The sequence below is a fragment of the Crocuta crocuta genome, unplaced genomic scaffold (assembly GCF_008692635.1).
Source record: "Crocuta crocuta isolate KB4526 unplaced genomic scaffold, BGI_CrCroc_1.0 scaffold116, whole genome shotgun sequence".
Taxonomy (NCBI): Eukaryota; Metazoa; Chordata; class Mammalia; order Carnivora; family Hyaenidae; genus Crocuta; species Crocuta crocuta.
In genome coordinates this window covers 1952509-1968610 of record NW_027531562.1, presented here as the reverse complement: position 1 = coordinate 1968610, position 16102 = coordinate 1952509, and the positions used below count along the sequence as shown (strand labels likewise).

The 16102-nt window shown below is 39.6% G+C and overlaps 1 protein-coding gene across 1 annotated transcript in view; it reads left to right on the top strand.

Annotated features, from left to right (window-relative positions):
• Positions 1–16102, top strand: part of AKAP6 (A-kinase anchoring protein 6) — a 494727-nt gene that overhangs the window by 101101 nt on the left and 377524 nt on the right. The window contains exon 2 of the mRNA XM_077772716.1: positions 14757–15114. Within this exon, the coding sequence (XP_077628842.1) occupies positions 14791–15114 (324 nt within the window). The 5' untranslated portion in view covers positions 14757–14790. The remainder of the gene's footprint in view (positions 1–14756; positions 15115–16102) is intronic.

The following is a 16102-nucleotide window of genomic DNA, read 5'->3' as shown; positions in this document are numbered from 1 at the left end:
CTCACATTATGTTTTTAATCCATTTTGAGTTTGTTATTGTGTATGGCATAAGAAGTAGTCTAATTTCATTGTTTTTCATGTAGCTTTCCTGTTTTCACAGCACCATTTGTTGAAGAGATGGTCTTTTCCCCATTGTGTATTCTTGCCTCTTTTGTCTTAGATTAATTGACATTAAAAGTGTGGGCTTATTTCTGGACTTGATTTTCTGTGTCTTTTTGTGCCAGAACCATGCTGTTTTGATTACTACAACTTTATAGTATTTTTTTGAAATTTGAGATTGTGATACCACCAAATTTATTTTTCTTTTTTCAGATTGTTTCAGCCCTTTTGTGGTTCCATACAAATGTGTTTTTTCTCTTACATTTATCTGTTGACTTCTTACAATGAAAGATGATAATTTATTAAGCTTGCCCCCATTCCATTTCTCTATCACCCTTTCACAAGGGTGCATGTGCATATGTGTGAGCACACTCACAATTCCTCCCTTCTCATTCATCCTGCAAAATTATGTTGTGACCTGGATTATATCAACATTTATTGTTTATATTATTAAGATGTAAATGTAAATTTTTTAGCTAAACCACATAAAGTAATTTTTTCTGGAGTTTATAGTTATTATTTGCTTAGTTTTCTATGTGTTTATCTCTAATTCAGCCCCCAATTCTCTACCAGTTGAGTAAATCTCTTCTAAGTATATTCATTTACATCAGGTTTTCTCTCAATGTCACCTGTTTGAATCAGACTTTCTGAGAGTCTTCTGACCTGTTCCATCTGGACTGGATGCCTTCCTTGTCTGATATACAGCTGTCATCCTGAGATTTCCCTTCTTCATAAACCTGGAGTGCTAGGTCTCCTGGTTTCTGCTTCCCATGGCTTCCTCTTTCTTGGTTTCCTTTGTTTTGGGAGGGTGTCTAGAGAGACTTTGATATCTTTTGAGAAAAGTGTGTGGGAGATTATTTTTTGTGAACTTAAATATCTGAAAATATCTTTATTCTATCCTAACATTGTACTGTTTATCAATCTATACTGCTTTTGGTATGCAATTCTATGCTATATTTCTTAAATTTTTAAAAAGTAAGCTGTACACCCAACATAGGTCTTGAACTCATGACCCCAAGATCAAGAGTCACATGTTCAACTGACTGAGCCATCCAGGTGTCCCTCTATGCTGTAATTTCCTTTTCCTTCTTAAGGAAAATGTAGTTTCCAATATAGTTGCTATCGAAAAACACACTCTTATGTGTCTCCTCTATTTTCAGTACTCTACTTCTGGCACTTTTGATCACTAACTGTGTGGTGGTTTTTACCACACCAAGCAGTTCTATGATAACAGCTGGGTATCCTATACTTTAACTAAATTCTGACATTATCTACCTGAAGACAGTGTCAGACCCCACAGGTTAAGGAATCAGTTCCACAAGACTGTCTCCCTCCCTCCACCCCCTTTAGATGCCAATCTAAATAAAGTCCAGGTTGTTACCTGTGTATCTGACTGGCTATAACTCAACCCCTCCTCAGGTTCCTACCCCCTCCTTCTCAGGTGTGATTAATTTCCTAGAGCCAGTCACAGCATGCAAGAAAACAATTTACTTACTAGATTACCAGTTTGATAGAAAGGATATTAAAGCGTATGAATGAGGGGCATCTGGGTGGCTCAGTCGATTAACTTCAGCTCACGTCATGATCTCACAGTTTATGAGTTCAAGCCCCACATCAGGCTGACAGCTCAACATCTGGAGCCTGCTTCTGATTCTGTGTCTCCCTCTCTCACTTCCCCTCCCCCACTCATGCTCTCACTGTCTCTCTCTCTCTCTCTCAAAAATAAATTCAAAAAAATAAAATAAAATAATAAAATAAAATAATAAAATATATGAATGAATAGCCAGATTAAGAGATAAATAGGACAAGGTACAGAAGGGTCCTGAGCACAAGAGCTTCTGTCCTCATGGATGTATTTTTGTTCACTAATTGGAGGCTCTCTGAACCCCATCTTTTTAGTTTTTTATGGAAGTTTCATTACATAAGCATGACTGATTAAATACTGATCATTGGTGATCACTTCCAGCCCTTTTCTTCTTCCCGAGATTGAGGGTTGTGACTGAAAGTTTGAATGCTTTAATCATGGTTGGTTCCTCTGGTAAGCAGCGCCTTACATAAGGGCTTTGCAAAAGTCACCTCATTAACATAAAGTCAGGTGTGGTTGAAAGGGACTGGTTATGGATAATAAGGTCACTCTTCACCTTTTTGGTTTTGGTGCTATTTCAGGAACCAAGGACAAAAGACTAACTACTATAACAAAAGATACTTTCATTGCTTTGTGCTTAGGAAATTCCAAGTCTTAGGAGCTCTCTGCTAGAAATGAGGACATAGACCAAAAATATGCTTTTATTATAAATCATATCACAGTTTCTTTTAAAAAATCCAAAGCAATCTAAGTTATGATTCTTTGTATATGCCTATACCTCTAACCTAAATTTAATTTTCCCTGATATTCTGAGATTCCAAATAAAGTGCCTTAGTGTTTATCTATTTTTATACATGAGATGGGTCTTTTTAATCTAGATCATGTCCTTCTATTTCTTCAAAACTTCAATGATGATTTTTTTCCTTTCTCTTTCCTTTTGCCTTCAGGAACTCCTATTCTCCAAATGTTGGGCCTCCTAGATTGGTTGCTAATTTCTTACCTTTTCTTTCCCAGTTTCTGTCTATTTATTTATTTATTTTTTGTTTTACTTTCTGTGAGATTTTCTCAACTTTATTTTCAGCCACTGTATTGAGATTTCCCTTTTTGTTATCACATTTCTATTTTTCCAAAGTTTGTTTTTGTTCCAAGAATTTTTCTTTTAAAAATAATAGTCTATTCTTATTTCATGGATACAGTATCTTATCTCTGATAATCTTTCTTTTTCAACAAAATCATCTTCTTACAGAACCTGTTTCCTACAGGTTGAGGTTTTCTGTTTGCTTACTTTGGGCATGTTATCCATATTAGAGCTTTCCCTAAATCTGCGTTAATTCTTGAGTGCCTGATCATATTTAGGAGTGGGAGACTAGAATGCTGAATGAATGCTCTGAATATGTAGGCAGGCCTATTGACTGTGGATGTCACTGTAGGGTGATATGTATGTTTTATTATCTTGTTTACTTGGAGTGATCAGATATATTGGAGATGGAATCTCTAGTCTCTTGACTAGAGGGTAAGGCTTTGGAGAATCAAGTTGGGAGAGAAGACTGGCCGGAAGCGGGGGGGAGGGCCTCAGCACTCAGAATGCTGTGTTAACTCATTCATTCATTTTCAAGGTACTTCTTTCTTCAACTTTGTCCCCAAACCCAGAGACCTTTTGATTGATCTTTTCTGGAGAAAAAACCTCCAGTCTTCTGCCAGCACTGGGGGTGGGAGCAACCACCCAGCAACACAGAATAAGGAAAGATTTAGAGTTCTAACTCCTTTTAAAACATTTTCCAAACAAATAAATCTAAATGTGCCCCTTTACCCAGAGTTAGGCCACACTCAAGGTTAAGGGCACAAGGTTAAGGCTGTCAAGGGGCCCAAGACTTCAGACACCAGCTGCAAACTCAGGGGTCCCCAGGCTATCCTCACTTCAAAACAGCTGATTATAAATTAAGGGATCCTCACAGACTCCTTCAGATTTGATAATGTGATAGATCAACTCACAGAACTCAGAAAAACACTATGCTTGTGATTACAAATTTTTTATAGCAAAATAATATAAATCAGAATCAGCCAAAGAAGAAATAGATAGGGTGGAATCTGAGACTGAGAAATTTCCAACTGCAAAATCTCCACATCCTCAAATAATCTTTCTTTTTCTTGAATTACAAGAAGGATGTAATCTTGAATTACACCCTTGTCATTAATGTGTGACAATACTCATGGAGTATTGACAACTCAGGAAGTTTCCTTGAGCTTCAGTGTCTATAGTTTGTATTGGTGCTTCATTACTTGTACATGTTTGATTGGATGATAGCCCTGGTGGTTGCCCAAAGCCCGAATTCCCTAACCACATGGTCGGTCTTTCTGTCTGACCAGCCGCCATCATGAGTCACCTTGTTGACGTAAACTGTCAGGTGTGCTCTGAGGGACCCACAATAAATAACAAAAATACTCCTACCATCCTGGAAATTTCAAGGTGCAGAAGTTACCTCCTAGGAGTCAGGACAAAGGCCAGACTTCTCTTTTTGTAAAGTTAATTTTTCTGTCTACACTCTTCCTTCTCTACTTCCAGAGGTACCTGGTTCTACCAATTCCAAAATGCTTAATGGATTCTGAAGTAAAATCCGTTTGGTTCTTTGTTTTCTGTTCTTCTCACTTAGGCATTTCTTTTTTTTTTTTTTTTAAATTTTTTTAAGTTTCTGAGAGAGATAAAGAGAGAGAGAGACAGCATGAGCAGGGGAGGGTCAGAAAGAGGGAGACACAGAATCTGAAACAGGCTCTAGGCTCTGAGCTAGCTGTCAGCACAGAGCCTGACATGGGGCTCAAACCCATGAACCATGAGATCATGACCTGAGCCAAAGCTGGACACTCAACCGACTGAACCACCCAGGTGCCCCTGTTCTTCTCATTTAAGATTTAGCTTTCTTGAGTCAGCTGCAGCATTTATCACTTGTTCATATAATTTTTAGTTTCCCAAAAGATTATTGTTTTTCCTCCCATTCTTGAAGGTGTATTCTAAAAAAAGAAGTCCCCCCCCCCAAAAGTCCCTCTGCAGTGGTGTTAGTGGGATTTCTGGTGGAAGCAGAATTAGATACATATATTCAGTTTGCTATCTCTAACCAGAAGTCACCCAGCACTCTCACTTTATTTGTCAGTAGCAACTTCTAGTAGAATACCTATTACCACCAAATAAATAAACACTGAGTTAGCAAACACTTGTATGTTGCTGCATTAATACAGATAACTAATTTAGACCTCAGAATCTGTAAAGATGACTGTTCCTGTAAGGCTCATTTCCTTTCTACTTTACATAATGAGATCACAAAAGATAAATAGCCTCTTATCACTTACTGACTGCAGATGAAAATATAGGAATAGAAAAGGATCTTTTAACTTCAATGTTATCTATTTTTACAATGTTTGAATTAATATATATTAATTTTTAAATAATTTAAAAATAATTTTAGAACAGGAAAAAGTAAAAACATTACATAAAANTATGATAAAAGGGTTAATGGAACACTAAAAATGGAGAATTCTTTTTATATTTAATGGAGTAGGTAGGACAGAGCACAGAACTCCTTTAATTACTCTGATCTGAAAGTCAGATTTGTAGGCTTCCTTTCTTTCTCTTTTTCTCTCCCTCGCATTCTCTTTTCTGGACAAAAAAGAGGCTTTTAAGGTTACATTTTATATTAATGAAGTCTACCTGGAAAAGAGGTTGTTGGCCCTCTCATAATGCTGATTTCTCATTTCATTTTCTTGGTAAATAAGAGTAGATTCACTGATTTTCCTGTCCCATTTTAGAATACAGCTGCAATCATATTTCTCTTCTTTAAAATCTTTTTCAAGTTTCTGCTCCCTGTGAGATTCATTCCAAACTCCTCTATAGCATGGCCTTTGCAGTACTCTTATATTATGCCTACAACTTACCTTGTAGCCTTGTCTCTTTCTGGTACCCATCAATCTCCCATTTGTTCCCAGTGCTGAGTTATTTGTTGAGTCTCCTAACTTTTTGGTGTTCAGGCATTCTCTCAGGCTGGAATTCTTTTCCCACTTCCCTTCTATCCCTGCCCATCTAAATTATACCTGTTTTTACAAGCCTATATCAAATGTTACCTTATCCAGAAAATATTCCTTCTTATTTCTTTCTCCTTTCAGGATTAATCCCAATCCACTGGGGCCTCACAGGGCTCTGTTTGCCCACATCCTGCTTGTATAATAGGTATCAGTGGGTGAGTGTGTGTGTGGGGGGGGGGCAGTGGAGGGAGGTACATTGTCCCTATTATAATTTCCTTGAGGGCAAATATGATGAGTCATATATATATACATAACACCTTACATAAAGTTGATTCTCAGTTCTTTCTGTTAATCGCACTGATGAGAGCAGCAATTGTGTAGATTATGTATTAATGTTTTACAAATCTATTTCCTCTCAAGACATTTTCTTGAACAACAGAAAGTAGCTGCCTAATGCTTAAAGATAATTATTAGCAACTTGGGATGAGAGTAAGAAATATGAACATTCATCACTGAATCCAGGTCCACACATTCATGAGCATGGGGACCATTTGCAGCTGACCGGTTGATGCAGCCAAGTGAATCTCTGAGTGACAGGAGACTATTGCTGTGGTTGGGGAAAAAAAACACAGGAGGCATGATGACTACACAAGTCAGTCTGGGTGTCCCTGCCACAGGAGAAGGGTTTGATAGTCAGAGTGGAGGGCTGGAGAGTAGGAAGAGAAGTCAAGGAAGGAAGATGGTTTGATGGAGTGTGTTATGGCTGATGGAAGACCCTATGCTCTGGGTGAGGGAGTTAGCCATGATTGAAGGGAGACTGGGAAAGGTCTCTGTGTTATTAGCAGGATATAATCAATCATCTGCCTGGGGACACAGTTGGGCACAGAGGACATATTAAAGAGGAAAAAAGAGAGTGAAGAAACAGCAGTGATAACACCTAGAAAATCATTTTAATTGTAGAAATCTGTCAGGGACCCATGATTTACAGGTCATTGCCCCCTTCCCTCCCTCCAAAGTCCTTCTCACGGATATCCTATCCGCTTGCAGGCTGTTCTGTTATGGCAGGAGGATTAGAAAGTAAGACTAATCTGGGGTTATGGCAGTGATCTCACTAAACCTTGTTACTCCAGGTGAGTGCTGCAGGGCTTGGGGCCAGGAAGAGGGCCAAGGAGGAGGAGGAAGCAGACAGCGATTATGGAAACTTCCTTAGGAGCATCTTACAAAAAACACTCTCTCCTNCCCCCCCCCCCCCCCCAGGAACAAATCTAACAAAACTTGGCAGGAACTTTTAGGCTCTCATCTTTAAGAGCTTAGAGCCCTTTAAAGTCTCCTAATGCTTCACCTCACAAGAGGCCAGGAAGGTACACAGGCAGCAAGATTTAAAACCAGATGATGAATTAGAGCCTCATTTGTCTAGGTAGGCCATGACATTTAATTCAGCCATTTATTAAAGCTGTTTTTGTGTTTTCTTCACAGAGTTTGATTCTAGAATGTTGAAACCAGATACAGGGTACACCTCTTACATTTATTTCTTTTTCCTTAATGCAATCAAAGCATGAGAGCTTAACCTTGGACAAAAAAAGAAAACATTCCAGTGGAACTTTTTTTTTTCCTTTCAAAATTCAGTGTCTCTACGAATAGGATTTGTGACAGATGATTATGAGAACATGAAAGGGATGAAATGAAGAGGGAGGAACAAGGATACTCAGTGATGCCGAACATAATTTTCTCTGCTCAGTTTTGTAACATGTGCTTAGTAGCAAGCATATCTGTTAATTTGGCCAGAATTATGCTTTTGTCTCTCACTTGTTTTTAGGGAATAGGCAGAGCACAGAAAGATTGAGGGTAAGTATTTTGGTTTGAGTTGATGGTAAAACTGCCTCTCAAACGATACACAGGATGATGTTCCTTACTTGGAAAGAGCAGTTTCCTTCTAAGAAAGGAAAGGGTGCTTGACCCTATTCCACTCAGATTGGCTTTGTCAGCTGGCTAGGTTAATGTGGTACTATTAATTTATTTATAGATTTATTTATTCTGCCTTAGGATTGCTCAGTTTTTAGGATATGCATAGTCTTGGTTCTTCTGAACTGTGACTGGATGTACTCTGTCCACCCAAACACTCTCTTCCATAGTGATCCTTGTTTTGGCAACTGTCTCCTTTTTCTCTGCTCACTTATCACGGCTTGTTTGCAAAAGACCTAACTGTAACTGCACAGGCCTGGAGTTTATACATTAGCTTCCAAATAGGGACAGGAGAGTAGCCTTCTCTTTGTAGGAGATTTGGGCTACTAAGGACATATGAAGCTGGTGCCCTGCAGACTCACCCGTGTCCTGCTGGCATGGAGCAGGCCTGACACCAACCTTTATCTTATTTGGCCACAGGAAGAGAACCCAAGGGGGGTGGAGAAGGAGGAGCCAGACGCTTAATCCTGAAGGACCTTTAGGGACAAAAGCATTTACAGTGAGTACATACAACAGATTTCTGGCTTTTCTGTTCTTTTATTTAAGAGAGAAAAATTACTAGAGAAGGGAAAAAGAGGTGGGCAGATTTGATGGCTGTGTGGCTGCATTTTTTGGTCTCCTGGCTTGGTAGAAGAACACTCTCTGGTTGAAATGAGTCTTATTCAAGTCGCATGCATTCTGCTAATGTCAGGTTTCAGCTAAAAACTTGTGGACTGTCAGGAAGATAGCAGAACGGGTCAGTGCCAGTAAGCAATTCGTGGCATGTTTCTTCTCTTGCTATAGGATGATAAATAGAGTATAGTGGGAAAAGCCCTCCCACATATAAAAAAAAAAAAAAGCTTTTAAATCTTTACTGCTTGCGCTTTTGCACTTTAAATGTTGAATCTTCTTTGGGTTTATGGAAAGGAAAGGATTTGATTTATGTTATTTTTAACAGCAGCTGGGATAAAGGTGGTATTATCTCTAATGCTGGAGAGGTGGCCACAGATAAGCACTTGATGGGGGAAGGGAAGGGGAAGTCTTTGGTTTCCAAAAAGCTGGTTGATCACTCCTGTCACACATGCATCTTTGGAACCTGAGTGGGTGGGTGGACACCTGGGCATATTTGGGTCATTGCTTTCATCTACATCATCAGTTGCCTACTGGCTTTTTAAAAAAGTTTTTCTGTGCCTGGAAAGGAATCTCATTTCAAGATGCCTCGTAAAGAAAGAATATAAAACTTACAGTATCTAGAAGAACATATAATAGGCCTGTGCTGAATTTCCTACTATTTGCATTCAAATGGAGTAATTAATTCAGTGGGAAAGCAAGCTTGAATAGGCATGATAGGGGCAGGAAAAATATACATAAAAGTTGTTACTATAGGTCTCTACAATGTGTAGCAGTTTTCCTTTAAATTACAAATTTATCTTTGAAATCAGATGTGATTTTGTGAACATCAAAAATAGAGATTGGTTATCCATGGGGGGCACATTAAATATGAGCTACTAAAACTGAAATATAAATGTTTATAGTAATTACTTTGTATGAAAATGGATAATTAATCAATTTTATGCTGCTTTCCAGGCTTCCTATGCTGTTACAACACAGGCAGTATTCCTTTCCCAGTGGCAAAGTAGATGAGAGGGAAAATAGACAGAAATTGAAATAAAACTTGAGCAGACTCCTGCTTTGCTTTACTTTCTCTGAGATACTGAAGTTCTCTTGCTTCCCGTCTGGTCCATTAAATATGGAAACATCACATCCAGGCTGAAATTTTATAGACACAGGAAAATTTTGCTTTGTGGCTTGAATGTTAGGTTTCCTTATCCTTTTCTCATGTGTGATGAACCCAGCTACATTTTTGTTTAATGTTTTTATTTTATTCTGTGTGTCCTCTACATATACAACCACAGCTCTGCTGTCAGTCTCTTTCATTTCAAACCCTAAGAGGAGAGCATCTCCCATATGTGCTTCTCTGGGAAGAATTTGCAACACAAAATGTGTTAATGATGATTTATAAAATACATTTGCATGGTAATACTTTATTTCATTCCATTAAGGAGGACAAATCTATTGATGCTGTTCATGTGCTTTGGTAAAATGGAGGGCCAGCACTTGGTATCTATACACTCTCAGTATAGACAGGATGCTTCCTACGGCTTTGAAATCTCTAGAAAATAACCCGAGGTAATCACAGATTCTTATGGTCAGATGGGATTTCACTGATCATCTCGTCCAATTTTTGTCATTTTACATAGAAGGAAATTGAGACCCAGAAATGTGGAGCATCTTGTCCCACATAAAACTGCACTGTGTCTGCTTAGTGCACAGCCTGATGGTATCTATGGAAATGTTGTATATTGGAACATAAACTGCTTTGAGCCAATTTTTTGTATATTCTTTTGTTTACAGTAGGATGTGTATTCCAGAGAAGGCCTTTGTTGATTTAGGAGTTTCAGAGAAAACATAATGACCAAGCATCATTTTTCCATTGTGCAGGGCTCTTAGGAGAGATCTGGGGTTGAGTGTGTGAATGGGTGTGTGGGTGTGGCTGAAACAGTTCATCGTACACTACCCTGGCATTTAGTTTTCTGATTTGGGTGAGTCTGGTTTCTTTTTTTTTTTTTTTTTTTATTTCTTATACTTTTTATTTATTTTTGAAACAGAGAGAGACAGAGCATGAGCAGGGGAGGGGCAGAGAGAAAGGGAGATGCAGAATCTGAAACAGGCTCCAGGCTCTGAGCTGCCTGCACAGAACCTGATGGGGGGCTCAAACCCATGAACCGTGAGATTATGACCTGAGCCAAAGTTGGATGCTTAACTGACTGAGCCACCCAGGTGCCCTGGGTGAGTCTGGTTTCTTCGAAGAGGTAACAACCACTGTGACACCAATGTCTTCTTCATTTATCACCAGTTCTGTGAACTTCCATTGGAAGCCTTTATTAACCTTTGTGTATCATATTCCTTTTGGGATTGTGATTCTAAACAAATCCCCCAGAAAGCAGTGAATTGATTAAAAATTTGAAAGTGCTTTGGGAAATCAGAACCAGAGCCTGTCTGAGGCTAGGGTATGAATAAGTGGTATAATACTCACTCTTCCTGGACTTTTATTGCCCTGGAGTTTTGATCTCTCACTCTCTCTCTCTTTCTATAATAGCCAGGTCTAGGGGTGCCCCTGTGGTTCAGCCAGTTAAGCTTTTGACTTCGGCTCAGGTCATGATCTCATGGTTAGTGAGTTCGAGCCCAGCATCAGGCTCTGTGCTGACAGCTCATAGCCTGAAGCTTGCTTTGGATTCTGTGTCTCCCTGTCTGTCTGCCCCTCCCCTGCTTGCACTCTGTTTTCATCACTCTCAAAATAAATAAACATTTAAAAAATTCTTTAGAAAAATTAACCAAGTCTAGTAAGGTTTTAAAAATTGTATGCAAGGGTGGTTAAAACTGTGGGGAATGGATTTCTCTCTCTTGCAATTAGGTGGAGAAAGCTTTTGAATTGAAGCTTAAAACCACTTTCTAAGGCAGGTACCAAAGTGATAAACCTACCTTATGACACAGTATTTTATTTTTGCAAATAACTTTGGTTTCAAAAATTCATCCATAAACTTGCTTATCATTTAATTTAAAATTTAAATGTTCAAGAAATTGGTAGGGGGCACTGAAGTGCAGTGTTGGAAGGTTTCTGAAATAATATGTCATAGGAATAACTTATTCTTAAGGTTTTTTTTTCAGTTCAATAAGTCTTTTCATTCTCTGTGCCCGTTTTTACTTGGGAAGTTACATGTTCCTGATCAAAATGGGAGCTTTCTTGATTTTCTTCCCTCTACTTTTGTAGGTAAAATAATTTTGCTGTTGTTACTAGGTGAATATTAAGAACCTAAAGAAATAGGAGTGCCTGGGTGACTCAGTCAGTTACGCGTCTGACTTCAGCTTAGGTCATGATCTCATGGTTGGTGGGTTTGAGCCCTGTGTCGGGCTCTGTGCTGACAGCTCAGAGCCTGGAGCCTGATTCAGATTCTCTGTCTCCCTCTCTTCTGACCCTCCCCTGCTCACGCTATCTCTCTCTCTCTCTCAGAAATAAATAAAATATTTTTTAAAAATTAAAAAAAAAAGAATCTAAAGAAATATAGGCTAATTTCTGGCAATCACATTTAATTTCATATTTTGTTCAACCACCTTTCATCTTTGGGGAAGGGAGCTAGAATGTGTAGAACCAGAAAAAGTCATAAAAGAAAAAGAAACCCAGGAGTGCCTGGGTGGTTCAGTAGGTTAACTGTCAGACTTCAGCTCTAGTCATGATCTTGTGGTTTGGTTCATGAGTTTGAGCCCCCCATTGGATTCTCTGCTGTCAGCAGGGAGCCCTGTTGGGTCATCTGCCCCCCTCTCTCTGTCTCTGTCCCTTACATACTTAAACTCTCTCTCTCAAAAAGTAAATGAACATTAAAAAATATTTTTTAAAAAGGAAAAAGAAACTCACTACCTTGAGTAGAAGCTGCTTCTGAAACTAAAAATAATATCTATTTGAAATATTTTGGGGCGCCTGGGTGGCTTAGTCGGTTAAGCGTCCGACTTTCGCTTAGGTCATGATCTCGCGGTTTGTGGGTTCGAGCCTCGCGTCGGGCTCTGTGCTGACTGCCAGCTCAGAGCCTGGAGCCTGTTTCAGTCTGTGACTCCCTCTCTCTCTGACCCTCCCCTGCTCACGCTGTCTCTCTCTCTCAGAAATAAATAAACATTAAAAAAAATTTTTTTTCTTGTTTAGAGGCACCTGAGTGGCTCAGTTAAGCACCTGACTCTTGATTTCGGCCCAGGTCATGATCTCACAGTTCATGAGTTCGAGCTCTACATCAGGCTCCACACTGACAATGAAGAGCCTGCTTGGGATTCTCTCTTTCTCCCTCTCTCTGTGCCCTACTCTGCTCTCTCTCTGCCTCTCTCTCTTTCTTTCAAAATAAATAAACATTACAATTTTTTTCTTGTTTAGAGGGCAAATAATTGAAACACAGGGGTGAAAAAGAGAGGGCTATTATAAAGAAACAGGATGATGTCAAAAAAGCCAACTTGGGGGGATTATGCATTTCCAATGACTTTTATTCTACTTCAGCCCCACATACCTATGACCAACCACATCTGGGACCTCGTCATGACCCAGAATTGTTCCAACTCTGCAAGCTTAAACTCCAACATTAACTTTCTGATCACAAACAGCTCTTTCACTCCCTAACTAATCCTGCACTAGTCCTATGAGCTTTATGCAGCCCAAGATCCTGCAATTGAAATATTTCCTCACTGTATTTCCTTGCTTCTATTCTTCAGTGGCACCCATCAAGCAATAGCCTAACCTGGACTTAGTGACCATCCCTCTTCCCCACTGTTACATTCCATAGAACTCTATCCTACCCTTTGTTTTAGAGTGTTGAGAAAAATCTGTGGGAACAACTGAGACTGTTTGCCTCTTTACTTATAGGGCAATATATATGAAGTGCTGCAGGTAAGTGAAAATAACATAAAAAACTAAAGATACATATGCTAAATATGTGATTAGACCCCAATTTTGTCATTAGACCCCCTACTAGCAAAGTGTGTGTAAAACCTGCCCTGTAGCCAAAGTCCCATCAAGTGACAGCATACTTGAAATAGCTGTACAAAATGATAACTTACAGGGTGGGAAATAAAAAGTGCTGCTTTCGGCTTTTTAAAAGACTTGTCCGGGGCACCTGGGTGGCTTAGTCGGTTAAGCGTCTGACTTTCGCTTAGGTCATGATCTCGCGGTTTGTGGGTTCGAGCCCTGCCTCGGGCTCTGTGCTGACTGCCAGCTCAGAGCCTGGAGCCTGTTTCACAGTCTGTGTCTCCCTCTCTCTCTGACCCTCCCCTGCTCACGCTGTCTCTCTCTCTCTCTCTCCTAGAAATAATAAAAAAAAGAGAAATGTTTAGAGTACAAGATCCTAAACATTGTCATTTTATGCTAGACTAATGCTAGAAGAAAGATAAATTAAGTAGCTTAGATTATTATATTAGTAAGCTAGATTGCTAATAAGCTTATCAACTTTACCTTAAAAGACAACTTTACTTTATTATGACTTACACTTATATTATTTTAAACGTAGTTAACATCTTAATGTTATATGTGTTTAAGAGCATTTTATTACTCTTGAAATTCTAGAAGCCTTTAAAAATTTCAATATAACCCCAAATTAATATAATTTAAGATGATAGTTAATTCGTATTTTGTGTATACTAATCCCTGATTTATACTTTTTGGCAAAGTATAGTTTGGAATTACTACATGATATCTATTTATCTAACATATTGTAGAAAGGAGCAACCTCTCCTGAATTCAGCATAGTTGCTTTTGTTGATTAGAACATGTTCCCTCTCTAGTTATCCCAGGTAGTCAATGTATTGGTTATAATAGCCAAGATGATACTTAGGTGCTTGAGGTAGAAAAGCCCCAAATAACAGAGGCTAAGATAAGATAGAAGTTTGTTTTTCTTTCAGTAAAAGAAGTTTAGGGCAGCAGTCTAGGAAGGATACAGTAGCTCCTTGTTATCTGGTGGGATCCATGTTCCTACCACTTTGCTCTACTGTCCTCTACTGCCATACCCAAATGCATCTCCTGGTCTGAAACAGCAACTGGAACTCTGGCCAACAAGTCCACATTACAGGCTAGAAGCAGAGGGAGAAGGAAAAGGGCAGAAAGGAGGCCCCTCCTTAATTAAGTTGGCTCTCTTGAAGCAGGTCTCCCAGACATTCATTTAAACCTCATTGGTCAGAACTTAGCCACATGTACATACCTTGCTGTGATGGAGATAGGGAATGTAGTTGTAAAATCTTGGCAGGAATATGCACAGCTGAAAAGCAGGATTTTATTAGTAAGGAATGAGGAGATAGATGATGGATGGTGGGGGTAGGCAGTACCACATGGTTTTGTGTTCCTATTATATGCTGGGTCTTGGAGCTACTATGTAGAAACTCACAACACCTCCTTCTGTTTTTGCCATGAGCTATGGTTTCTTAATTTAGAAATCTGGCTTAATTTAGAAATCCTGTTTCTGCTGCGAAGTATGATTTCTTTATTTGGCAATCTTGTCTGACTCTTGCTTTCTTCTTTCCTCTTGCATTTCAGCTGTTTTGGAAAGAAGTAAGGTTTAGACTTCTCCATGTTAACCATGAGTGTGACACTTTCCCCACTGAGGTCACAGGACCTGGATCCCATGGCTACTGATGCTTCACCCATGGCCATCAACTTGACGCCAACTGTGGAGCAGGGTGAGGGAGAAGAGGCAATGAAGGATATGGATTCTGACCAGCAGTATGAAAAGCCACCCCCATTGCATACAGGGGCTGACTGGAAGATTGTCCTCCATTTACCTGAAATTGAGACCTGGCTCCGGATGACCTCAGAGAGGGTCCGTGACCTAACCTATTCAGTCCAGCAGGACTCAGACAGCAAGCATGTGGATGTGCATCTAGTTCAACTAAAGGTAAGGAAGGTCTCTGGACTTAGGTCCATTCTAGACAGAAGTCTGAAAGAGGCCGTAGCACCTGGAGCCTGAATTCTGTAACTTGCAATGAGGAAACGTCCAGGAAGAAAAACAGAATAGGGGGTTCAATACACATGGGCAGAATTCATTCTTTCCTGGTTTTAATACATGGGTTGGTTATCTGGAACCAAAGTGATCTTAGGGGCTAATGCAGACAGGTGGGGGAGAGAGAAGGGTATTTTGGTGCAGTGTCATAGAAATCAGTTATGAAGAATAAAAGTATTATAAAAGGTTTAGTAAGACTCTCACAGGTAAAACATCAAACTGAGCTGTGATTGTGAGTATGTGTATGTGATTATTATCGTCTGTTGCAGTTGATGCCACCTTTGTGGTAAACAGTGGGTTCTGGTATGATGGGGAAGGGCAGCATTCGCCTTTTAGAATGAGTCCTTTCATCCAGGTACAATCGTCATGCAGAACAAAGGTGCTTTTATCTGAACTCACTCAAGTTCAGATGTTAAAAAATGTCTGTGGCGTCTAGAGTCCTTGAAAAGCCTGACATTTGTTGATCATGAAACAGAGGTGCTAGTAAAGAGTGCTATTAATAGAGATTCTGGCCTCGGTACCCCACCGTACCATGAATCTGGTCCCGTCATAGCCACTCCTCCTATCCAGGTCCCCGAGGCAAACACATGCTCAGGTTAATGACTAGCAAAGTAAGGCAGATTTATCACCAATCAGGGCATTGGCCCGAAACCCTAATGTAAATTTCTAGTTAGTTAGATGAGATCCTAAGGAGAATTATTTTACATAAGTTAATTCATCCTAAATGACCTGAAACCAAAGACCAAACAGATTCTTGGATCTTAACACTTAAATGGTTTATAGGCTGCAGCCGTCAGTGTGAGAAGAGAAGCTGGGGAGTTAAGGTAATAGAACATGTGCCCCAAAGCCTTGAACAGAGGTGGCTCAGCCTTCTGACTGGTTC